The sequence below is a fragment of the Gordionus sp. m RMFG-2023 genome, chromosome 2, assembly GCF_954871325.1.
Source record: "Gordionus sp. m RMFG-2023 chromosome 2, tfGorSpeb1-WG-v2, whole genome shotgun sequence".
In the NCBI taxonomy this organism is placed as follows: Eukaryota; Metazoa; Nematomorpha; class Gordioida; order Chordodea; family Parachordodidae; genus Gordionus; species Gordionus sp. m RMFG-2023.
In genome coordinates, this window is record NC_088776.1 from 46,451,541 (window position 1) to 46,477,776 (window position 26,236).

The 26,236-nt window shown below is 27.4% G+C and overlaps 1 protein-coding gene across 2 annotated transcripts; it reads left to right on the plus strand.

Annotated features, from left to right (window-relative positions):
* Window positions 1–424: 424 nt before the first annotated feature.
* Window positions 425–26,236, plus strand: LOC135925256 (annexin A4-like). 2 transcript variants are annotated; one of them, XM_065460486.1, is made up of 11 exons: window positions 425–1,031; window positions 6,063–6,147; window positions 16,529–16,623; window positions 17,307–17,420; window positions 19,225–19,315; window positions 19,382–19,461; window positions 19,670–19,726; window positions 19,963–20,152; window positions 21,822–21,880; window positions 24,940–25,062; window positions 25,433–26,236. In XM_065460486.1, the coding sequence occupies exons 1-11, from the start codon at window positions 456–458 to the stop codon at window positions 25,490–25,492; spliced, it is 1,530 nt and encodes a 509-aa protein (XP_065316558.1). In that variant the 5' UTR covers window positions 425–455; the 3' UTR covers window positions 25,493–26,236. The 2 variants fall into 2 exon arrangements, with proteins under 2 accessions (XP_065316558.1, XP_065316559.1); XM_065460487.1 differs by lacking the exon at window positions 425–1,031 and adding an exon at window positions 4,331–4,459.

The window sequence follows — 26,236 nt, forward strand, 5'->3', positions numbered from 1 at the left end:
GTATTTTTGGAATTATCAATTAATCTCTTATACTTTGTAACTCGATTTAAATATTTTGTTATTATTTCTTATTCAAATTAATATCATAAAATAATATTATAAAAAACTAAAATTTATATAAAAAACTTCATAATGTAAAAAAATATTATAATAGGATCCTGATGGGGATAAATGATTATAATGTAAAAAATGATCTTAACGCAAGCTTATTATTTATTTAAAATAAAATAACAATTGAACAGAAAAAAGATTTAATGTATAAAATATACTAATATTGTAAAATAAAATATAGTATTATAGAACATAGTCATAATTTAAATCAAATTAATTAATATAAGTCAGATGGCTTCACGTCATTACTTCACATTAGCTATATTTTCTTTAACAAATTCTCATCACATCAGCTGGTGCCTAATATATTCATTCATTCATAATATTTTGGCTAAACTTTGGAAATGTATCCAGGTCAATTTAATAATTCAAATAACCAAAAGCCGCCTTATCCTGGTTTTAATACCATGCCATCTCCTTTTTCAGATTCAAATCCATCTAATATGAATGCATCAAGCAACCCTCCATATCCTACATCATCTAATTATCCATCAGTGAACAACCCTACTGATAATCAATATCCAACTAATAACCAATATCCAACAACTAATCAATATCAAGCTAATCAATCAACAAAAAATCCATATCCAGCAAATAACTCATACCCATCAAATAATCCATATCCAACAAATAATCCATATCCAACAAATAATTCATATCCAACAAATAATCCATATCAGAATCAAAGAGCTCAGAATATTTCAGGAGATTCTTTATATATGAATAATCCTAGTTTGCAACAATATGCTAATCAAAATAAATCAAGTTATAATCCACCTCTCCTTCCTCAACACAATGATCCATATCAAAATATAAATTCAAGATATGGTCAAAATGAATCTAATCTAACTTCTTATGATCAATCCATCTATAATCAAAAGCCATCAAGTTTTGGGAGTAGTAATCCAAGTCAAATAAATGTATTTTAGTTTCTTATCTTAAATTTTGTTATAATTAAAATTTCTTAAAAAAATTTGTTATTTCTTATATTTAAAAATTGATTAGCTGAGATAATTACAATCATTTTATATAAGCAAGGTTGAAAGTTTGTGGTAACAGAATTAATAAAATATTACAACTTATTGATTACATAAAATTTTTATTAAAATTTAAAAACTAATCTCCAATACAAAATAGTAATCCAAATTATTCATGCTGAATTTGTTGGGGCGGGGGGATTTACCACAAGTCTTGACCCATTAATGGTCAAGGTTAAAACATACTAAAATTTAATTTTTTCATGAATATTATATATTTTTGTATAAATAATATAACAAAAAATGTTAAATTGGCTTTTTTGAGATAATTCTTAAAACTTATTTAAAAAAACTTTTTCAATTTTTATTTAAAAAAGAATTATATCTTCTAATTAGATTTAAGTAATAGAAAAATGATAAAAATATAAAATTTTAAGCATTGGGGGAAGGGGGGCTTGCAAATTTGTAATTATTTTACATATAACTTTTTATTTTGCTATATTTTATAAAAAAAAATCAGTCCATTCTTTTCTATCAAATTATCACATAGTAGCACTTGGGATATTTATTTCCTTAATTTTATTATAGCTAATTCCTAATTATCTATTATTTCTGCTAGATTTGGAAATGGAGAGTGGGGCAGGGTAATAATTTTGTTAACCAAATTTCTTGCATTTTTTTCGAAACGTAAGCTCAAGAATTTTTTAGATAGTTAAAGTTCCATCCATATTTAAATTTTTAAAATTAAAGTTAATCCATAAAATAAAATTTATACAAAAATATCCTTATCTGGGTTTGTTTGGTTTTCACATCATCTCATAAGATATCATATATTGTAAAATATATGTATATTTTTTATAATTTATTTAAAAAAAATAATAGTTATTTTAAGAATACAATATATTATTGGACATATATAACAAAAAATATGAAAATTAAGTTTTTATAAACGCCATAAATACACCAAACACCAATAATAGGCTATGGTCAACAAAATTATGAAATAAATACTAATATATCTGATATTTAATTTATTGACAATTTTTAATAGTTATCATCAATGTGGCCTATAAAACCAATGCAAATACAAATAATGAGCATCCTTAGTATTTATGAAATTTAAACACTTAAGTCACTTAGATCTCTGAATTAAAACCACAGCCAAAAATGTAAAAAGTAACCCTTTTATGATTTAATTAAAAATGAAATGCAAAACCATTGCTCATGGGGTAGTAGGGGGGGGGGGTAAAAATTATTTTCTTTTTATGTTTTGTTTTACTCTATTTTTAATTATGATGAACATTTAAAAAGTTCAGACAGGCAAAATTTCTTAAAATATAAATAATAAAGGAAGATAAAATAAACAATTAATCAGTTTCAATATAATTTTATAGTGTTTGCATTAAGTTATATAAATTTTTTAATAATTATTATATAAAAAACTAGGTGTTGTATTTGACTGATAGTAAATTGAATAATATTTAATTATTCAAGTTCAAGGATTTCTTTTTGTGACTATATTAACTCTATTTGGGTTAATGAAAAAATATTTTATTAATAAATGAAATATAATTATTAGATTCTTTGATATTTTGATAGATTTATTCTAGAAATAATGTTTTACCTTTGGCCAAGTTTTTTGGATTCAAATGAGTTATTATTTACTTTTATATATTTATATTTTATCATAAGTTATAACTAACCATATTCATTTTTAAATTGATTCTGGTTATTTTTATAAATATTATCAATAACCAAAAATGGATAAGTTCTTTTTGTAAAGAAATTTAAATTACAAGGATTACTATGACATTTGCAAAGTGTGCAAAGTCCCTTCAACCAGCTTGATGCCAACATCTGATTAAGGTTAAAAAATTATACCACATTCCACATATTCCTTTACATTGAAGAGTATATATCAAATGGTTTAAATATAAGCACTCTGCAGAAATCCTAGTTATATATTACAAACTTCATCAAGTCATTATTTATAAGAAAATGGCCTTAATTAATACTTGAGATAAATAGGTAGCATTGTTGGCAGTTATATTGAGATTTTTTTTTAAAACTTACTTTAAACACTTTAATCTTTTCTTCTGGTCAAGAAGATATTGAATCATAGTACAATTAAATAGTATGCTGTTATAAAGATGGCTCTTATTCATGAGAATCAAAGTACAGTTATCTTCTATTCATAACAATGACACCATTGATATATATTTAAAATTTTTTATCCAAAATTGTTCAATGTCTAAGATATTATCACCTATTTACAGTATTTTATACTAGACTATTTTTTTTTGATTCCAGATTAGCCAGAGTTGGTTATGATGGAATAAAAATTGAGTTGTCGGATGTAAGTAAGTATACTTAGAAAAAAATTATCTCTTAGGTTAAGTCGATGGTTGTCATTTTGATTCTGTTTTGGTCAGCTTTGAAATACTATAAATATCAGTATCTTTTTGGGATTAGTGGTCAGATTCTTTTAAGGTCTATTTAATAAAACAGGCACACAGTACTTATATTATATTTCATTCTATCAAAGAGCTTTATGATAATTATGTGATACATAATCACAACCTCAAAATTAGAACCAAAAAATAAAATATATCCCTTTCCACACATAAATGGTAAAAAAGTTTGGCCTTCTTTTGAACAAATAACGAGGTTGATATTTTTTTAACCAAAATTTTGAATTTAATTTTTCGTCAATACTATACACAAAAGTATTTAAGAGCATTTGGCCATATTTCTCAGGTCAAATATACTTTCAATCAATTGTCCCACTTACCAACCCTGTATATATGTAAGACTGTAGGCTGGCCCGAGAAAATGCCCACACTGGGCCTAAAAATTTTTAAAAATATATCTTGGTCGAATATTTAAAATCGCCATTATCTATAAAAATTGAAAATAAATATAAATTCGACCCGAAATGAAATAAAACCCGGGCTGAAAAATTAAAAAAAGCGGGCCTGGTCAAAATGTTTTTTAAAAAATCCGGGCGAGGGCATGCATATGGTACATCTCCAGGTCTCTGATAATATATGTAATATTTAATAAAAAAAATGTTTTTACTTTTTAATGATATATTTTTTTTGCTTTGCTTTATTATTTTTACAATTTTTTTTTAAAAAATCATTTTATATATTTACTCATTTTGTTATTTACATTCTATTCCATTATTTATATTTAAATTAAAATAATAATAAAAAAATATTTACAATAGATAATTATAAATTTTATGAATCATTTTATTTATTATTTTTAAATTTTTATTCCTTTCAAATTAAGATTTTAATTAGAACTAATTTATCCGTCAACTATACCTAGTATTATATTAGATAATTCTACTTTATCATCCCATGAGTGTAAGTATAATAAAGTTTCGGCAATAATATAATTTAAATTTATCCATTTTTTTTAATATTCTAATAATTATTAATATCTGTTATTATTTAATTATCTTGCCTTAAGGATTTCATTCATAATTTTTATTAATCTTTGATTTAATTTACTAATTTTAATATATAACTGTATGTCTCATAATTTTTATTAAAAATTTTATTTTCTGGTTTTGGTTCGTTTGTTATACAAATTAGAGACTCGCGAACCGTAGCTCGGTCCGAAACCGGCGGTAAAATATCAAATTTAAAAATTCCGGCGGGGCTAGAAATAATTTCTAAAAATCCGGACCGGGCTTGAAAATGAAATTTTTTGACAGATGTTCTGAATTCTAAAAAGACGAACTATGACGCAGCCTTACCAAAAGATAATATGTAAAATGGTTTTTAGTAAATTTTTTACACATTTAGATTCTAACCTAAAACGCTTTAAAATTTTTAATTTTTTTAAAATATCAGTTTTGGACAGGAAAAAAATTTATGGGTAATAGAACAACACTATTGCAAACCATTTTTTGAGAATAGTTTGAAATCGATGCTCAATCTTCTTTACTCTCCAACGGGAAAAAGCAAAATTTTTAAACAACTTGGTCTTATACTAGACAAAATTTTTGGATAGTAGAACCATTGGGGGCAGTTTAAATTTGTTGTCAATTTTTTTTACTCCGCAAGAAAAAATTAATTTTTTAAGCAACTTGGGTTTAATATAAAGTTTTGGGTAGTAGATGATTATTACATAACCATTATTTGAAATGAATTGTTAAGCAATTTTCCTTGCTCCACGAGGGAAGAAAATTTAATTTTTTTACAATCTAAACACTTCGCTAATTAAAAATTTGGATTTTTTCTTCAATTGATACAAAAAAAAAGTAAAGCAAAATTTAAAACTGTTTATTAATTATTTTCAAAACATTGTTTGAAAAAATTGTAATAAAATGCGCGCAAGGTCTTAATTGCTCTCACTTATAAGTGTAAACAAATTGTTATTATTAAAAAAATATTCGTTTTCATAAATTATTAAAATTGGGGAAAAGCTCACCTTTTCATATATAAAATATTGATTTTTAAAATCAATTTATTTTAATTAAACATTTCCTTTCCTCATTTTCTTAATTAATTGTAATGAAACAATTTATACAAGGTATTCCATTCAAAAAAAAGAAAAGTGCCAATCATAAAAGGAAAAGGTCCGATCAAAAAAAGGAAAAGGTTCAATCAAAAAGTGAAAAATGTCAATAAAAATACGAAAAAAGAAAAAGTTTCAATAAAAAGCTCACCCTTTTCATGTTTCAATTCAATAATATATATAAAAAAATAGAAAATATACAATTTATAAATTTGTTACTCTGAATCAATGTATTGTACATGTAGCCTTTTGGCCTTTTCATAACATTATATGCAAATAATAAATAACGAATCTAATAAATAAATAAATAAAAAATTCATCATTAAAACAATTTTATCTCTTTGGATAGAAGGTTTGGGATTGAGAATTCTATAAATGAAAATTCAAAATTTTATATCATAAATATTATTCTTACCATGTTTTTAATAATGAAAAATTACTTAGGATTTTGCACCAACAATCCATGATTATCCTAATTTCGACCCAAGATCAGATGCCGAAGCACTTAGGAAGGCAATGAAAGGATTGGGTATGATTATCTTTTCAATTATTATCACCTTTAACTATTTTAAAATTAATCAATATATGTTACGAACATAGATTATTTATATGATAAAAGTTTCTCAAGGAAGGTAAATCGCTCTGAAGTCCCACCTTCCAATCAGAGAGAAATACACATATAAATGCAATCAGGGTTGACACTTTTTATTCAGCTTATAGAGATCATCAATATATAAAACGATTTTGATAAGATTATAATTTATAATCTTTTTAAATTGCATCGGCTGGAATCGAGCCGGTAAGTGGTAATGATAAGCTTATGGCCACTTTTCGAGTTCGCCATAGTTCATTTACTTTAAATAAAAATATAAAATTATTTTAATCACGAAAATTTTTATTTTACGGCTAATTATTTCTTTTTTAAAGAAAATAATTTATATTGTTAATTTATTTTAACTTTATAATCATGTTTTGCTAAATGATAATTTACCAATTAAATTGGTATTACAAACAAATTATATATATGTATATAAAAGGCGCTACATAATTTAATAATGTAATAGTTATCCTTTTAAAGTATTATTTTTTGAATCTCACGAGAAGTTATTTTTTGAATCTCACAATAAATTATATTAAAAGAATACACCAACCAAAGTATATAAAAACAATATATTTCTACAATAAATTATTGTTAGTTAGCCTAATTATGATAGAGGAGAATGCTTCTTATAAAATAGTTATGCTTGATGAAGTTGACAAAATTTCTTCACAAAAAAGAGCTATTGGGATCAATATGAAATCAATTAAACGGTGAAAATGTTTGCAATCATTGTAAAAACATTATAAAATGTAAAGGCAAAACAGCATCCCTTATTATTAATATAACACTAGGTTCAATTCACACCTCATTAAAAAGTGTAATAAAATTGACATTTTTTTAAAGTCTACAATACCATTTTCTTTACCTAAAAAAAATAATTTTAAAGATAACTTGCTAAAGTTATTTATAAATAATAATATACCTTGTAAAACTGTTAATACAAAAGATTTTATAAGTGATCTTGATTGTTCTGTAAAATCAATATTCTCCAATACTCCCAAATTGCATATGTCAGATTAATTTTTCATTTGAGATTTGGACTAGACATCACAGACTCTTTTTTTAGAGCTAACAACCCATTTTATTGATAATAATTTTAAAGTAAATAACATAATTTAAGATGTTGCTTCAATAAATGAAGCATATTCAGGTGAAAATATTTAAAGCCTTTGTTAAATAATTAAGAATTTTAATTTGTATTCATATTAAGTTTAATGGAATCGTTTTAAATGTTTTTGGACATTGGATATTAAATAAGTTATTCATTATTCCTGCCCGTGAAATTGTTTTGCAGATAGCGCATTTAGCAAAATTATCTTTATCTTTTGTAAAACATTGTTCCAAAAGTAAATAATAAATCATCCATAATTTCTTAAAACATCTCCTGACCATCCTTATTTTGTATTACGTTAAGATATACCTATTCAAAAACGAATTCGAATCGAATAGTGCATTATTCGTATTCGTACGAATAATAAAATCTACTATTTATATTCGAAATTATTCGAATAATTGTAATGAATACAAATTTTTTAATGCAAATTATCTCTTTGTCTCCGTCTTAGTTATCTTTATGTATCACCCCCGTAAAAGAGGATTGGAATGATAGAAGAGTTGAAAATTCTTAGCCTAGTGAACACCGATAACTCCCTAGTTCTCCATAGCTTAAAATATTTGTAGAAAGCAGCTCTAGCATTCTGAATTCTGAATCTCAGTTCATCTTTACAACTGCCTTTATTGTCGATGTTCACTCCAAGATATTTATAGGAAGACACTACTTTAACAACTTTTCCTATAACTAACCAATCTCCCAGAGGGGGAGCATGAGACGATGGCATGATTACAGTCTTATCAAAGTTAATATCTAATCCAACCTTAAGACTTAAAGTGTTTAGTATCAAGACCAAATTGTTAGCCTCCTCCAAGTTTTTTGCAATCAAGACCAAGTCATCAGCATAACTAATCGCCCTGTTATCCAAAGCCACGGCTGATTGGATCCAAGTTCTAGTAGATTGGCTGCCCCTAATGTATCAGTAATTACTCTATTCATTACTATATTGAACAGTAGTGGAGAGGCGACACAGCCTTGCTTAACTCCTTTTTTTGTCCTGAAAGGAGGTGAAACTTTATTTAAGATTTTAAATGAAGCCATGAGATTACTATAATGCATCCCTAAAATCTTGATAATATTGGCTTCTATATCGCATCTCGCTAGGATAGCCCACAAGGTATCATGAGTGATGCTGTCGAAAGCGCGTTTGAAATCAATGAATATAAAATAAAAAGGTAATTTATATTTTTCACACTTTTGTACAATTATCTTCAGCGCTAAGATTGGTTCGTTTTCTATTTGGGCGATATGCACAAATGTATTTGGATAATAGGTTAGGGGAGGATGCTAGGATTCGGTTTTTTAAAAGGATCATAAAGACTTTTGATACTATGGAGGTAAGGGCAATCTCTCTATAATCTTTGAATTTAGCAGGGCTTTAGTTATTTCTGTCACAGTAAAGTTTGCGTCAGGTGGTTCTATGTGGTGACTAGATGGGAATAAGGATGGCCTCCTGGAATCAAAGATTTTCATATAATGATCCAACCAAAGGGCGATCTGTTCATCTGGGTCTGTAATCAGGAAGTTATTGTCTAGTTTGATAGACGGGAGAGGTTTAAACACTTTAGCGCTACAGAAGTGTTTAAGCTTTTTATAAACATCAAAGGTCCTGTTGTCTTTCATGTCTCTATCGATCTCAAATGCTTTTTTTGGAATGTAGATCCTTCTATCTTTCCTAATAAGCCTATGAATCGTAGTCCAAAGGTTACCATCCCGTCTTTCACTTGACTTTAGTTCCGCTATCATCAGAATGGTGTCTTCGGATAGCCACTCATGTCTCTGGAAGGACCTGTTAATGCTTGGGAGATCGTTGCAAGCTCCAAATAAAATATTTTTAAAGGGCAACCAACATTTTTCCGTGGATTCTGAATCCGTTGAACCATGATTTAACCCCATCCTAGCTCTTAAGTTTTGGACTATGAACACTTTAGATTCCTTGCTTTTATTATCCAGGGGGGATGACTAGTTTGATTTGAGATGGCTAGTCGTCTAGAGTTACCCCATAAATTTCTTATGGTGATACTTCCTCTGACTAGCTTATGATCAGAAATATTAATGTTTAGCAAGGCCCTAACATCGGTAAACCAGCCATGAATGTTGGAAATAAAAAAATCGATTTGAGAGGTGATATTATATCTCCTATAGATTAATGTGTTTCTTTCACTATGGAGAAAAACCCTACTAAATTCAAAGATTATAGAGCGATTGCCCTTACCTCCATAGTATCAAAAGTTTTTATGATCCTTTTAAAAAACCGAATCCTAGCATCCTCCCCTAACCTATTATCCAAATACATTTGTGCATATCGCCCAAACAGAAATATAAACGAACCAATCTTGGCGCTGAAGATAATTGTACAAAAGTGTGAAAAATATAAATTACCTTTTTATTTTATATTCATTGATTCCAAACGCCCTTTCGACAGCATCACTCATGATACCTTGTGGGCTATCCTAGCGAGATGCGATATATAAGCCAATATTATCAAGATTTTAGGGATGCATTATAGTTATCTCATGGCTTCATTTAAAATCTTAAATAAGTTTCACCTCCTTTCAGGACAAAAAAAGGAGTTAAGCAAGGCTGTGTCGCATCTCCACTACTGTTCAATATAGTAATGAATAGAGTAATTACTGATACATTAGGGGCAGCCAATCTTCTAGAACTTGGATCCAAGCAGCCGTGGTTTTTGGATAACAGGGCGATTAGTTATACTGATGACTTGGTCTTGATTGCAAAAAACTTGGAGGAAGCGAACAATTTGGTCTTGATACTAAACACTTTTAGTCTTAAGGTTGGATTAGATATTAACTTTGATAAGACTGTAATCATGCCATAGTCTCATGCTCCCCCTCTGGGAGATTGGTTAGTCGGAGGAAAAGTTGTCAAAGTAGTGTCTTCCTATAAATATCTTGGAATGAACATCGACAATAAAGGCAGTTGTAAAGATGAACTGAGATTCCGAATTCAGCATGCTAGAGCTGCTTTCTACAAATATTTTAAGCTATGGAGAAATAGGGAGATATCGGTGTTCACTATGCTAAGAATATTGAACTCTTCTATCATTCCAATCCTCCTTTACGGGGGTGATACATGGGAGATAACTAATACGGAGACAAAGAGATTGCAAACGTTTGTTAATAAATGCTTAAGAATAATCAATGGCGTCTTTTACCCCAACATCATTTCGAACGACAACCTTGGAGAAGGTCTAAACATACTCCGGTACATGTAACTCTAAAGAAAAAGCGTATAACCTTCTTCGCGCATATTCTGAGGAATCATACCAATAACAGCCTAGTCCTTGATGCCATAAATTGGCTATACTCCTTCAACGGCAAATCCTATGGAAAGTTTAAAAGATTATGGTACTATAGGGCAATGAAAGACATCATGGATATGAACTTAAACACTAAACAGTTTCTAAGGCTAAATAAGAATAAGAGATCAATAAAGAAACTGCTTAAATCAAATCAAATTTATTAAATCTCCCATAAACCTCTCCTAAAAACAGGTTATTTTACTATATCTTTTTATCTCCTCTTCTCCTTGTCTACTTTTCTTTTTCTTCTCAATCTTACTTCTTCTTTTCATAACCTACTCTACATTTCTCACCATGCTTTTATGATTAATTTAGGTCCTTCCTCTGCCTTTAAAGTAAATAAATTTATAAGCATTTTACTGGGTGTGGGCTGTGCTTATTTTTGGTCCATTCCTCTGCAGCCCACAGACGTTTAAGTAATAGTCTTAGAACTATTACGCGTACAAGTACGTGCCGCTTGCCCACAAACGTGTGAAGGGCTCCTCATTAATAATCCCCTGCTCTCATTTTTGTCTAGTTAGCAGTGTTGTTAAACGCTACTTTTAAAAGTAGCGCGCTATCGCTACCGCTATCGTTTTCAAATGAGTAGCCCGCTAAAGCTACTTTTTACGCTACTTTGATTTTTTTTTAAAATATTTTTTTTTACGTAACTTTATTTCCACAAATAAAATATTGATATAAAAACATGACAATAATTTAATTACTATATATTAATATTATAGATTGTGTTTTAAATTAAGCCAATTTAAATTATGGCTAATCAAGCAATAAATCATTCATTTTATATAATTGAATAATAGTAAATAAAAATAAAGTTTTGACCTTTTCTCAATGCCTTTTAGCACAGACTCTACCAGTGAGTGGTTGGCAAAATTTTAGATTATTGATTCTTTTGAGCTTGGTAATTAATATACTCAGTGTGGGCACATAATATCCCATGCTCATATTATCTTGCCCTTCTAAGATTTTAAGTGAGGCAGCAACATATTGCATAACCTAAAAAATTAAAATGGTTAAATATAATATAATATTATTTATCATTATCCGTTATCATCTTACAAACCTTGTTTTGAATTTTGTAAGACCTATGGATTTCTGCAATAATATTGGCTAGAATGTCATAAGTCTGACAGCCAATTATTCTCTTTAGAGCTAACGCTACAGATTTTTGTTTAAGATTTTTAGGATCAATCTAATGTGCAGTTACTCCTAAATAAGCTCTAAAAATATGACATATTATAAATAAGAAAATAAACATTTTTACCTTCTATTGTGAGTCCAGCAATCTGCCGTTGTACAGACGTAGGAGACATCTGATAGATTTAATATAAAATATTCTTTCATTTCCTTAAAGCTCTCCAAAATTCTTGCCATCAATGTCTGCCGGCAAAATATCTTGGTCCGTGGAGAAAAAGTGTTTATCATCTTTATAAAATAATCATTATCCACCAAGGATAATGGTTGAACTGTATTTATTATAAAGTTCATAATGACTTTGTCAGCCAATTTTTGGGATACACCAGGTGTTGATGAATCCAAATTGGTTAATTTTGTTTGTATTAAATTTGATTTGGAAGTGGGTTTATCTTCTTCCATTACCCCAAAACTTTTGAGATATTTTTCAATCTCTTTATAATTTGAAGTGTGCACAGTCTAAAATTATAAAATACTTGGAATAAAAATTATGTAGGAGATAAGTACATAAAAATGATTGAAATAACTATTTTAAAATGTTTTAAATAATTTAGATAAAATTTATGAATATATAAAAAAAAATGATTGGTTTTTGATTTTAATTTATTTTAAAAACTAAAGATTAGCCTACACATTGATATTAAATTTGTTTAATATATTACCTTTAAATGTTTTTTCAAATTAAAGCTGCTCGTATGATTTGAAGAGATAATTTTGCGGCACATCTTGCACCGAAACCGATATCCAGTATTAATTTTTTCTTCAAGGTTAAAGTATTTCTTGAATTTTGGGAAAGGATCATCTATATTTTGCTCATTTTCCAAAGAAATTACAATATCTTCAACAATCTCACACATAACAAGATTTATAATGCTTAATATAAAATGTAAAATGAAATATAAAATAAGATAAAAGCAAGGACATACCAATAACGGAATTTCAGAAATATATAATTTAATGAATACGCGAAATATAAATTAAATACAGATTGCTATTTAACAACTGTTTATATCTAATATATAACAATAATATATATTTTTAAATATAAATATAATTTCAAAATTAAATTAAATAAAAGGATTATAATTTTAGATTTTATAAAAAATATATTTTAATAATATTTAGATGTATTTATTATGTAAAATTGAAAGTAGCGAAGTAGCGTAGCGAGCTACCGCTATCGCTATTTTTTTAAAAAAGTAGCGCGCTATTTTAACAACACTGCTAGTTAGATAATATGTAATCAAGTTATAAACAAAATTAAAAAATATTTTTTTAATTATTAATTATAAGCCAATTTTTAAGTCTATACCTCAAACAGTCCCGTGGAATATGATATTTGCAGATGATATTGTGATACTTGGCGAATCCAAGAATGAAATGAAAGAAAGATTAGTGAGTTGGATAAATATCCTAGAAAAGCACAGACTAAAAGTAAATAGAGAAAACACGGAGTATATGGTGATAGGAGGAGATGAAACAGAGAGTATTGATATAAATGAATGGCAGATATCGGCAATTTAAAGCTGCAAATATTTGGGCTCCACTATACAAACAAATGGCACAATAGAAAAAGAGATAAAGAGTAAAATTAATCAAGGGTGGTTAAAGCGGAGATCTTTATCCGGAGTGCTTTTTGACAAAAGAATCCCACACAAATTAAAGGGAAAAATTTACAGTTTCATAGTACAACAAACTATGGAGATGAGAATGCTGAGGATGATTGCTGGGGTAACAAGAAAGGATAAAATGCGCAGTACAAGAATACTAAGTAGTTTAAAGGTAGTGCCCATTAAGACTAAGTTAATGGTAAACAGACTTATATGGTATGGGCACATAATGAGAAGGCCTATGAACTACATAGGAAATAAGGTTGAGAGTTTGGAAGTGATGGGCAAACGTAAAAGAGGAAGGCCAAAACTTCAATGGGGCCATAAAGTTAGAGCCAATATAAAGAAGTATAAATTAGATAAAAGAGATTGTATGAATAACATAAAGTGGAGAGAGATGTTGAAGGAGCTTACCACCAGAAAAGGTGAAAGCTAAAAGGAAAAAAAAGAAGAAGTTTCTTATATTTTCTGCCTTATACGACATCCGATTTTTTGACATATTAGTAAAAGCCTTTCACAAGCAGTTGATGTTCCTTGTATAGATACTCCATTTTCGAGAGTATAGGGATCCGTGCCTTCCGCCACATTAACGGGTCAGTATCACTCTTTGCTCTTGGCTTACTCAGATAAAAATCTATTTCACACAGTTGAATATTATTTTGTTTAAAAACAATGTGTTTAACAGTTATAATTATCAGCTTATAAAAATCATTTATTTAAATGGGGTTAAATTAAATACCTGTATAGCTGTTATAAATCTCTTTAAATTGTCCTTTAACTTAGATAATATTATAATCAGCAGATATTGATTGATTTAAAATATTCTACTTTAAGTCTGGGATCTAGTGGTTATTGCATCATCAGTAGTTTTATTATATTAGCCCAACAATTTATCATATGCTGCTTAAACCACTGTTAAAGGATTTATGGAAATCAGGTTTTCCATTTTTAGGGTTAAAAAAACCAAATTATAAGTAGGATAAATCTCCCCACATGCCATATTTTAGTCTCATATAAAGGAAATAGGATAGCTTTAATTTTTAAAAGATCCCATCGTTACTCCTATAAAAATTATGATCAATAAAATGGGCTCTTAGCTCTAAAAAAGCAGCTTGTGTTGGCTAGTCCAAATTTTAGGTGAATAGGATATAATTTCTTTTACTAACTGTTCTTTTGCAAATGCATTATACAAATGCAATTTAAGAGTATTGGAGCATATTGATTTTACAGAACAATCAAGATCATTTTTTTGTATTAACAGTTTAAAAGGTATATTATAATTTATAAATAATTTTAGCAAGTTATCTTTAAATTAATTTTTTTTAGAAAAAGAAATTGGTGATTTAGGTTTTAAAAATGTCAATTTTATTACACTTTATACTGAGGTGTGATTGGAATTTATTATGATTAGTATGAGGGGATGTTGTTTTGCCTTTATATTTTATAATGCTCTGCAATGATTGCAAGTAGCCTTTTTACCCTCTTTATTGATTTGATATTGATAACGTATAATCTCTGTTTTTGTGAGGAAATTTTGTCAACTTCAACATCAAGCATAACTATTTTATCAGAAGCATTCTCCTCTTTCATAGGGATCGACGGAGTTCGAAGGTTCGGGATTGTCGGAGAATGGGACTGGCGGACCATACTTAGCGAGCATTTTTGTCATCGTACAAATAGGATTTTATGCAGAAAAATCGAGAATTTATTGAAACTAAAATTGTAACCATATTCCAAAAACGATTATGATACATACAATTTGACAAAGAGAAATAAAACAAAATACAAAAATAAATTCATAAATTTTTAATATCCCCCGTATAATTTTTTTGGGGTTCTTATATACTAAAAATTTCTAAACAAAACAAAAAAATCCATCAACGTATTTTATAAGATTTTTTTCATGTATTGGCCATCCTTGAAATTGGCGGCTAGAACCAGTTTTAAGTGAATAAAATATAAAAGCAAGCTTTATCTATAAATTACGATTAGGGTAAAACAAAATAAAGAATAATACTGTTTTGAGTGGAAAAAAGGAAAACATATAATAACACTCTTTCATTTCAGTACCAAAGGTATAAAATAAAAATAAGATTATGTGACAAACAATATAGGGAGACTTTAGTGGGAGATTGTATTAATAGTGAAAAACATGTCCCAACGAGATTAGGTATTAAATACAACAATTTATCTTTGAGTGTGTAATTTTTTAATATAATTTATTGTGAGAATCAAAAAATACGGCAAATAAAAATTTAAATATTGCTTCCATTTTTACTTCAGAGATATTTAAATATTGCTTCCATTTTTACTTCAGAGATATTTAAATATTGCTTCCATTTTTACTTCAGAGATATTTAAAGTTGTGTTAGTCTTTTTATAATAACATACCTGTCAGATTGGCAAGTTATCAAATAGAAATGACAGATGTTTGATTTTTTTAAAATTCTATTCGAATAAAACAAATCGTAATTATTTGATTCGAATCGAATATTTTTTTTGAATAGGCCTAGTCAACAATATACCATTCTTAATTAAATTAATATTTGGAAAAATTATGATCCTAAATCCATTATTATTTCTAAATTTATAGGAGAATGATAGCATATGACCGCCAGCAGATTCCTATCATGGAGTATGACGGCTTTTAAATCATTTATGTCTAATATAATGGAAATTATTTTTCGCATGGAGTTATTCCTGATATATATATGAGATTATCCGAATAGATTCTTAAAGAAATTTTAGTTGAGGATTTCTTATTTTCCATTTATCATAGATATATGGACTATTATTTTTTGTTATATTATCACCAAAAAATAAATATATCTATTACATTCAGCTGATATTGTTAAAGGTTCGACTAACTCAATATTTAGGCAAAAAAATATTGCCACCTCGAGATTTCACTAATAGATGTTCACATCTTTGTGCCATCTATGAGAAAATCTCTAGGCTTGCGTTTTAAACACTAATTTCAATTTTGACAAAATAGTAAAAATTATTAGACATAGATTCCACTTAAGTAATATTATATACCTTTGAAAACTAAATAAATTTTATTTTTAATAGGCACAGATGAGAAGACCATAGTGAATGTTTTGGGGAAAAGATCGAATAAACAACGCCAACAAATCATCGTGCAATACAAAATGCTATATGGAAAAGTTTTGATTTTCTTTAAATAAATAATAAAATGATAATAATTACTTTATATATTAATTGGCAAACTTTATTCACAATAATTTTAAATTAAATAACATAAAATTTTAAGATGAGATAAAAGTTTTCTTGATTTAATTAGGTTAAATTAATTTAAACTAATAGGTATAATGTTACATTATATTAAAAAATGAATGAATTTCATAATAATACAATATAATGACGGCATTGAGAATATAAATATGGTAGAAAATTTAATTTAGGAAAAGAAAAATATAAAATTTGTGAGAAAATAAATATGAAATTTAAGGGAGAAAAATGGTTGATAAGAGACAGGAAGAATGTAGAGGAGACAATATGATAATGATGTTGGTTAGGAATGGGATAATTATTCGATGGAAAAGATAAAGCTAAGAGAATTAGGGCAAATAATTGCGGTAACAAGCTCTTACCTTAGAAAGGGATTCTTTTGGTTGTTCGGTCTTTTTACGGATCCTTCCATAATCGATTAGAAAAGGTTTGATTTTGCTATCGATTGGAGTTTAGAGTAGAAAAAGCAAATGAATGAGCATAGAAGGATCGTTGGAACTGAATTTCATGCTCGATTTGGGGCTTTATAGTATATCGCTGAAAATCGAACACGATAGAAATATTAATCTTTGTATGAACATGCAAATATAAACAAAAGGATCTGATAAACGATTTGAAGGGCGAACTTTCTGGGAAATTCGAAGCCGTAATCATAGCTCTACTTGTGCCTACATATGAATATGACGCTCGTTTACTTAGAGGATCGATTAGAGTTATCACATTTTTATACCAAATATAATTTTTTATTATTAAGATTCTTTTTCTAAGCTTTTTTTAAAATTAAATTTGTTTTTGTAAAAACAATAAGTAGATGTAAGTCATATTTTTTTATAGCCTAACCTTATCATATAGACTAACCTTCATCAGGTCCTTAGTCCATAGGGGGGACCTGGGGTAAAGCTATTAACGGAATTACTTTATTAAAGCCTATAACTTTTAACTATTGAGCATAAAAACCCTAAATTTGGTATGAAGATATATTTTTATATGTAATTTCTTAACCATGTTCGATCTTCTTGGTTTAGCATATTTTGCCAAAAGGCCGTTTTTTACTCCAAAATAATAAAAATCATCCTCTAATATAATTGAGTTTTAGTAAAATATATTTATCATCATAATTTGATATTGTATACATGTTCCTTAAGGTCTTAACAAGATAAGAAAATTTATCTAAAGTTTATAATTTAACTAGAAGTCACGCAATGACTATTTCTATAATATATCCCCTTGGGGTAAACCTATTGATAAAAAACGGTCAAATGGTTCCGTCTGATTAAAGTTGCAAAAAGGAAATTTTGAATAATTAACGTCTAAAACATATTAATATTTTTGAGCAAAAGGATTTAATCAATAATTTATGTGTTATATGGAATACAATTTTTAAAAATAGTCTTAATACTAACCTAAAAACCTAAAATGGGCACACTCAAAATGCGCTATTTTTGATAATTTATACATTCCCTTATTATATTGATTAGTTTTTACTTAACGTAATAGATCAAAATTTCTAATATTTTGTCAAAACAATTAAGCTATGTTCAAATTTATTTTAACCACATTACGTAAAATGGCACATTTCACATAGTTAATAATCATAGCTCTTAAAGTATTATAGATAGAGAGCTACACTTTTTTTTGTAGGTGAGGGAATGGGCTACAAAAAATTTTACAATTTGTTCTGTTCTACTGCTTAAAATTATGGTAAAAATACAAATTAATTAATTGTTTTACCCCTGTCTCCCCTATTTATTTTTGATAAAATATTGCTCAAATTGGACAAGTATATGAAATTTAATTTGTAATAGTAAAAAGGCTCATACAATCACTTATCGATTTTTATTTATTGTTGTTAAACGGCTAGATTTAACCAATTTTAAATTAATATTTAAGCCAAAACAGTATTACGCAAGCCTCGAGATATTCTTAATAGACGTCCAAACTTTTCTGCCATCTACGAGCGAAATCTCTAGGCTTACGTAATATTTGTTCTAAAATATTGGATATCGTTTTTTAAAAATCAAGTTGTTTAACAGCACTACCTTTATTATTCCCGAGTATAAGTAGGGTAGTTTATCGACACGATCTACGGGCGCAAGTTAAAAATTTTTGCCATGTTATCCAAAGTTGTTCTTCAAAAAAAAACAATTCACAAGACTGATGCGATAGTTTTGGCTGAAAACTAGGTTTATCTATATTTTTAGTCGGATAAAACTGGAACGATTTTACCTGTCTGTCTATATTCCATCCGCGTCACTATTTTATGATTAAATTTTGATATTTATTTTTTAAAAATCTGTTGTTTGCATAGGGGTGGCACAACTAATTAGTTATATTTACCTATAATATAGTATAATAAATAATAGAAATAGATTATAAAATTGAATTTCAAAATATTCACTAATTATTATTTAACAGAGTTGTAAAGCCTCTTGTTTATTAGGAGCCAGCTCTCTGCTTTTTTTAAATTTTATTTTAATTCTAATGGTTACTTAACACTTTTATTTAAACATATCCAGGGCTTAGGAACCGATGAAGATCTATTAATCGAGATTTTAAGCAGTAGAAGTCCATCCGATATCCGACAAATCAAACAAGTCTATCAACAATGTAAAAACCCAAAAAACAAATTAAATAATTCGTGGAATTCTTTAAAAATCTTTTTTTAAATTATAGTATTTAAAAAGGATCTGGAAAAGGATATTATAAATGACACGTCTGGCCATTTTCAACGTTTATTAGTATCTCTCTCTACGGTAAATATTTAATATCTTTTTTAAACCCTATTTAGAAACATAGTAACAGTTAAATTGCCAAAAATGACTACTTCATTCTCATTCTCATTATATTATTTTATTTATTCTCTTTTTTTTATTATTAGGATAAATAAGAATACCTTTAATTATGTTACAAATTAAATAGATTGCATTTTTAATGTGACAATATTAATACAAATGATTTTAGGGGATGAGAGACGAAGGCAATAACATAGATCCAAGTTTAGCCAAAAGAGACGCCGAGGTATAACATTTTGTTACAATACAAAATTTAATTTAGCAAATGAATATATATTTATGATAGAATAATTTTTTTAGACTATAAATATTTTTTTAAGAAATTTATTTAACTTCATTAGTCGATATATTAATTTAAAGGAAATGTCAAAACCCAAACATTAAATTCAATTAAGCAAATTTTTATATCAAAATAATTTATTGAGTGTTTATTTTTTTCAATCCATTAATTAATTCCCTTAGGCCTTATTAAAGGCCGGAGTCAAAAAATGGGGCACAGATGAAAGCGCATTCAACGCAATTTTAGCCTCGAGAAATTTTAACCAACTAAGGGCTACTATGGACGAATACCGTAAAATATCTGGTCATACCCTAGAGCAGGCTATAAGGTCCGAAATGTCGGGAGACTTGGCTAATGCTATGACAGCTGTCGGTAAAAAAATAAATTTTAAATATCATGTAACCTTTTTCATTCGGTTATTGACTTTCCCTATAATTCTCTATCTATGATTAATGATGCATAGCGTTATATACATTATTAAGTTATGTTTTCTAAAATATTTGATTTCGCAAATTATTCTTATATAAGAAAAGTATCACTTTTTAAAGGCAGCTCTGGCTCAGAAAGTTATAGATCTGAGTTGACGCCAAGAAGCTACGGCTCGATCCCAGCCATGGGACAATTTTTTTTCTGAAATATACCTCTTTGAAATAGGTACCATAAATGAGGGGTATATGTATTTCAATAAAATTTGGGCTTTGTTTAATAAATTATTAATTTGTTGACCGACTTTATGTATCATTTATCCCTCTTTCTCCACGATCCTTTGATCAAGTTCATTCTTTTTATTTGTTACTACCAATGTCAATCTTAATTATGAAATTAACGGGAATCAGCTGTTCGCCATGTTTATGCCTGATAATCCTTAGTAAGTAAATATTGAATTTTGCAATTATTTTAATCTTTTTTGTTGATTTAGAATGATTAGAATTAATTTTTTTTTCATTTGGGTTCGTATAGATTTTTTTAAACATGTGATACAAAGATTATTTGGACAATGTACTTTGTATTCCTTCTCGTAATTTTAGATTTGATATAATTTAAAAATATTTCGAGACCACAAAATATCTAAGCTCATATTCATTATTTTCCACCAAAGTCTCTTGGAATTAATTATAAATAAGCTTCTATTTAATCTGAAAATATAGCTCTTGAGTAATCCTTCCAAGTTAAGATTATAAACGAAGCTTGAGTAAAGAGCAGCTGGAAGTGTGGATAAATAATGATGCACTCAGTTTGGAGAGGGAGCATTTCTTTTTGGGTAATAGATCTTGACTTTTCTTTACTGGATTTTTGGTATGATATATTTTCGCTGAGCACACGAAGAAGGCATATGAAACTCGGGATTTGACAGCGCTTGAGTTTACATTTCCTCACATTAACTATCTTTTTTGAAGTTGATGCTTTTGGTACTTCCGGTGTGAGGGAGTATTTCCTAAATGGAAATTCGTTAATATGATATATACGATGTATAAGCGACATGGAGCCGTGAAATGATATGAAATACCCTTATGTAGTCATATTCATAAAATTAATCACTTCAGAATTCACAGATGTTCAGAGTCAAACAATATCAAATTCGTTCCATTGTCATATCAACTCTTGGAAAGCACTTACCTTTCTCAAGGAGATGGGAAGAAAAATTACCCATCTCAGCGGCGATTCTATACAATATTAATATATTCGCCAGAACATTGGTTTGAAAATTTGGCGTTAAAATTTCTTACCAATTTTCACCTCATAGCCAATTATCCATCGTTTATAATATCCCAATGAGATCTTGTGTAGGAAGTACTCTCTCACACCAAAAGTACCAGAGGTATCAACTGTAGAAAAGCCAGCTAACTCAGGAATCCCAGGTTACACATGCCTTCTATTGCGCCAAAAAAACCAATACAGATAAGTTATGATTAATTCATCTTTTTGAGGATACTCCATAAGTTTTATATTGAAAAAAAACAAGAATATATAAATAACAATAATCTTTTAAGGAATTGGAGAATAAATTATTTGTTAAATATATTTTTTTAATTTTTTTTAGCGAAATGTGCTCAATATAGACCCGCATATTTTGCCGAGCGACTTTACAATTCCATGAAAGTAAACGATAAAAAAACATTGGGATTTAATTTAAGATTTTTCACCTTTCGCGCTAACTATGAATGCAGGGTTAAACCTAAAATCAAAACGCCAAATGCTGAGCGGAATATTATCCAAAAAAAAGGATAATTGAAAATATATCATTGCAATTAAATGTCAAAAAATTGATATTATTTTTTAAATTGTTGAATAATTTATTATACCAATTTTTGAAGTTCAACAAAAATTAAAAAATTTTATAGGTTATTTATGATCGGAACTAGGGATATCTCAAAAAAAATAAAAAACCAAAGAATTTTATTGACTAGAGATACTAGAAGTATAACTATAGTTATACCTAAAATAATTTTTATAATTAAAAGTTTAAACATTTCAGATTCTAAGGATATAATGAAAATGATAACTACGATAGAAATGCTAATAAATATTAAAGTAAATAAAATATTTAACGAGTCCAAATTTATGATCGTGTTAGACCATAAATTTATATTTGATAGGGACTGTCATTATTGTTAAAATAGGTAGATGCGACAAAAACCCGATAAATGGGGTTATTAAGAGAAGGGATACTATCATTTATAGTGTCTTCATCTTTCTTGTAGTTCAATGATATTAATATCGATTTATTTATATACTGCTTTAAAAATTTATCTTTTTTTGGAAACTTGTTAATGTTTAAAAATGCTGTTAAAATTACGAATTATAAATGCGATTTTTACATAAATAAAATTCTCTTTTATTAATATGCTTTAAAAAAAAGGGCTAACTAAAACACTCACATCTATAATATATTGTTCACATATTTTACGAAATTAAATTAGTAAAAATTATAATGAATTTTCAAGGATAGTTATGTACAATTGTTTAATTAAGTTGATAGAAAGTTTCCATTTCTGCCCTGCAATATCCATAAAAATTATCATTATTTATTTCTTTAAAAATAGAATAAAACTCCCGTTTCAAGTCTTAACTTGTATATTTTATTTAACCCTCTTCATTTTTAAGTAAATTAATATTCGTGGAATCCAACAATAAATATAACCAAATTTTTAAGAATATTTTTAAAAAATTAATTTTATTAAATATTTGTCAAAAATGACGGGATGAAAATGTTCTTCATAATTTTATGATAGATGTTACCTTTTATTTGAAAACCATATCCAATTTTTATAGCTTTTACTTGATAATTCTGTGTTAAAATATTACTTATAACCTATGGTCCTAAATCAGGTCCAAGCACATAATAATTTTGGAAAATTTTCCCAAAGTAGACCTATAATAATTTTGGTAGTTGAGAATTGGAATACAATTTAATACAATCAGTATCAGATATTCATGACTTTGGTTTTTTGATAAGGTCCAGCCTAGGACCGAACAAAAAAAAATTTAGGCCCAGGCCTGACGCATATTTAATATTAAAAAAAAATCGAAAGCCAGGTTCTAGCCTAGCCCATAATAATTTTTCCCAAGCCCGGCCCAACTGATAATAATTTTGAAAAATTTTTTCTAAACCCGGGTCATAATAATTTTTTAAAATTTTGTCTAAGCTCATACTAATTTAAAAAATTTTTCCTAAGCCTAGCCCAAAATAATTTTGAAAAATTTTTCCCAAGCCCAGTCCATAATAATTTGGAAATATTTTTCCCAAACCCAGCCCATAATAATTTTGAATATTTTTTCCAAACCCAGCCCAAAATAATGGGGAAAATTATTTTAGAAAAATTTCTAATTATTAACAAATGAAGGGTGCTCTCTGAGTAACCTATCATTCTACAGGGTAGTTTGTAGTATGGACATAAAAAAACATGATAAGATGTATTAACCTAAAGAACTACACATATAAAAATAAGAGAAATTATAATTGCCCGACATAATTATTTATTCATATTGAGACTATATAAAAGTTTTCTTTAAATAATGAAAAATTTAGGAGCTTGTCTCATCAAAATAAAAATAAATTTAGTCAGTCATACCTCATAAAATAGGCAAATGTCTAATTCATTTATCATCAAATGAAGAGGAAATACCTGATTTCATCATATTGACAAATAATATAATTTAGAATAGAAGTTCTATATAAAAATAAGAGATATCATTGATTCTTATTCAATAGACAAATATATTGATGTAATATTTTAAATAAACATTAAATTTAGTGATTTCAATACAAAATATAATTTTATAATTTCTATTATATATCAGATATAAATATTTCTTCATTAATAACATACTTCTTTTTTTTAATCTATAAGTTTTATATTTGAATCTAAACTTTAAAATGGTATGACTAATGTAAGGTAATTACATCTTCTCTTTGGAATTTGTTGCTAAGAAAAATAAGTATAATAATTTAATCTTTATATGTGTACTTTTGTTTTCTTTCTTCAATAAAATCTTTAAAATTAGATTTAATATCCAGGCATATAGATGATTGCAAATTTTCTCTTAGTTTAATCATGAGTTAATTACTTTATTGCGCAGCTAACATATATGTAAAATTTAACTACACCAACTCTTATTTTATTAGCTCATTGCGCAAACTCATAAATAAGCATATTTAACCAAAAAAGTAATTTATATATAAGAAATATTTTACGACAATATTATAAGATGATTGGGGCTAAATAGTCTGAACGTTTGCCTTCGGGGTGGGAAGGTGCGGATTCGTAAAAAATATTTTATTTTCTGGGGGAAAATTTCCCATCCGATTTTGAACTCGAATCGGTTAAACTGGGTCGGCCAGGCTGATAGGTCGAAATTTTAAGCCAAGGGATATATAAAAATTTGATATAAATACACATACACCATTTCGCCCCAAAATAAATCTCGCAGACAAAAAAGCCCATTTTTGCATTTTTTAATTCCATGCGAAGATATTTTATACCTCTCGCGATTTGGCGAATAGAGGTCCAAACCTTTCTGCCATATGTGAGCAAAATCTATAGGCTTACATAATATTATTTTGGCTAAACTCTTACAACTTTCATCATAAATTAATGAAAGTTTTTGAAATAAAAATTTTATAAACTTTTTTTATTACTATCAATACATATTTCTAGGGAATCGGTACTAATGATGACATGCTAATAAGAATAGTTGTTACGAGATGCGAGGTTGATATGCAAAATATCAAATCAGAATTTCAAAGGCTCTACGGAAAATCTCTGGAATCTTTTATTTCCGTAAATCTTTATATTATTATATAATTTTTTTCTTCTTTTCTTAATTATAAAAAACAATATTGAAGCGATATGCAATAACAGCATAATTATTCCCATTTATGTACGATAAAGTTGAACAAAATAATCCAACACTTTAATAAATTATAGAGCCTAAAACCTTTTTTTAAAGGTTTTCTGCTATTATATTTTAGAATTAATAGCATAATTCTTATAAATAGATAAGATATTATTTTTGTTGTTATCAGTGATTAAAATGTAAGTTAAGGTTATTACTTCATAAAAACTAATTACTTTCTCTTCCTTTTCGTCACAATTGAAGATTAATTATTTTGATTATTTTGTATCGATTATTTTTTTAAATACATTGAAGGGAGACTGCTCTGGTGATTACAAAAGAGTTTTAATTGCGTTGGTTCAGGGAAATTTTTAAAAAGTAGATATGTACTAATAATAATATTTTATTTGACAATTTATTCTTTTAAACGACTTATTTTTCTTTTTTATTATATAATATATAAATAGTACTTATCAAATTATGACATTCTATTTCTAACATTTTAGGGAAAAAATATATACTATATTATACAAAATATGTTTTTATAATATCTAATATTTACTCGACAGAAATTTAATATTTTAAAAAAATCGGTTAAAATTTATATTTTTAGCATATTGTATATTAACTCTAAATTATATATTATTTTAAAGGTATATTTGTTTTTAAAAATTAAATCTAGATTATTTATAAATATAAATTTCATCAACGAATTAATTAACTGATTATATAATTCAATCTGTAAATCTAATAGATTTATTTATAGATATTTATTGCCCATATTCTATTTTATTTATTACAATTTGTGATATTCATTATAAAAATATTTGTAAAATTCAAAATGTGTGACTAATATTTCCCAGAATAATATAGTGTACTAAATATTGTCGAAAGGGTTGACAGAATTAAATATCAAAGTTTATTTTCTAACGCCATTAATAACCACCACTCTCGCACACACAAACATTATTTTAAAATCTTTTATTAATATAAAATATCGATTATACTATTTTTATAAATAATAATTAATAATGGAAATAATATATGATCTATAGATATCTCTTTATTCAAAATTATACTCGATTGGCTAAAAAAAGAATAAAGTTCGACCTATTTTTA

What these genes read in the sequence shown, in the direction of transcription:
- LOC135925256 (XM_065460486.1), top strand. Translation starts at nt 456, where the DNA reads ATGTATCCAGGTCAATTTAATAATTCAAATAACCAAAAGCCGCCTTAT. An exon ending in CAAACAAGTCTATCAACAAT is followed by an intron (nt 19,316 to 19,381) that starts GTAAAAACCCAA and finishes TTTAAATTATAG; the next exon opens with TATTTAAAAAGGATCTGGAA. An exon ending in GACTTTACAATTCCATGAAA is followed by an intron (nt 21,881 to 24,939) that starts GTAAACGATAAA and finishes ACATATTTCTAG; the next exon opens with GGAATCGGTACTAATGATGA.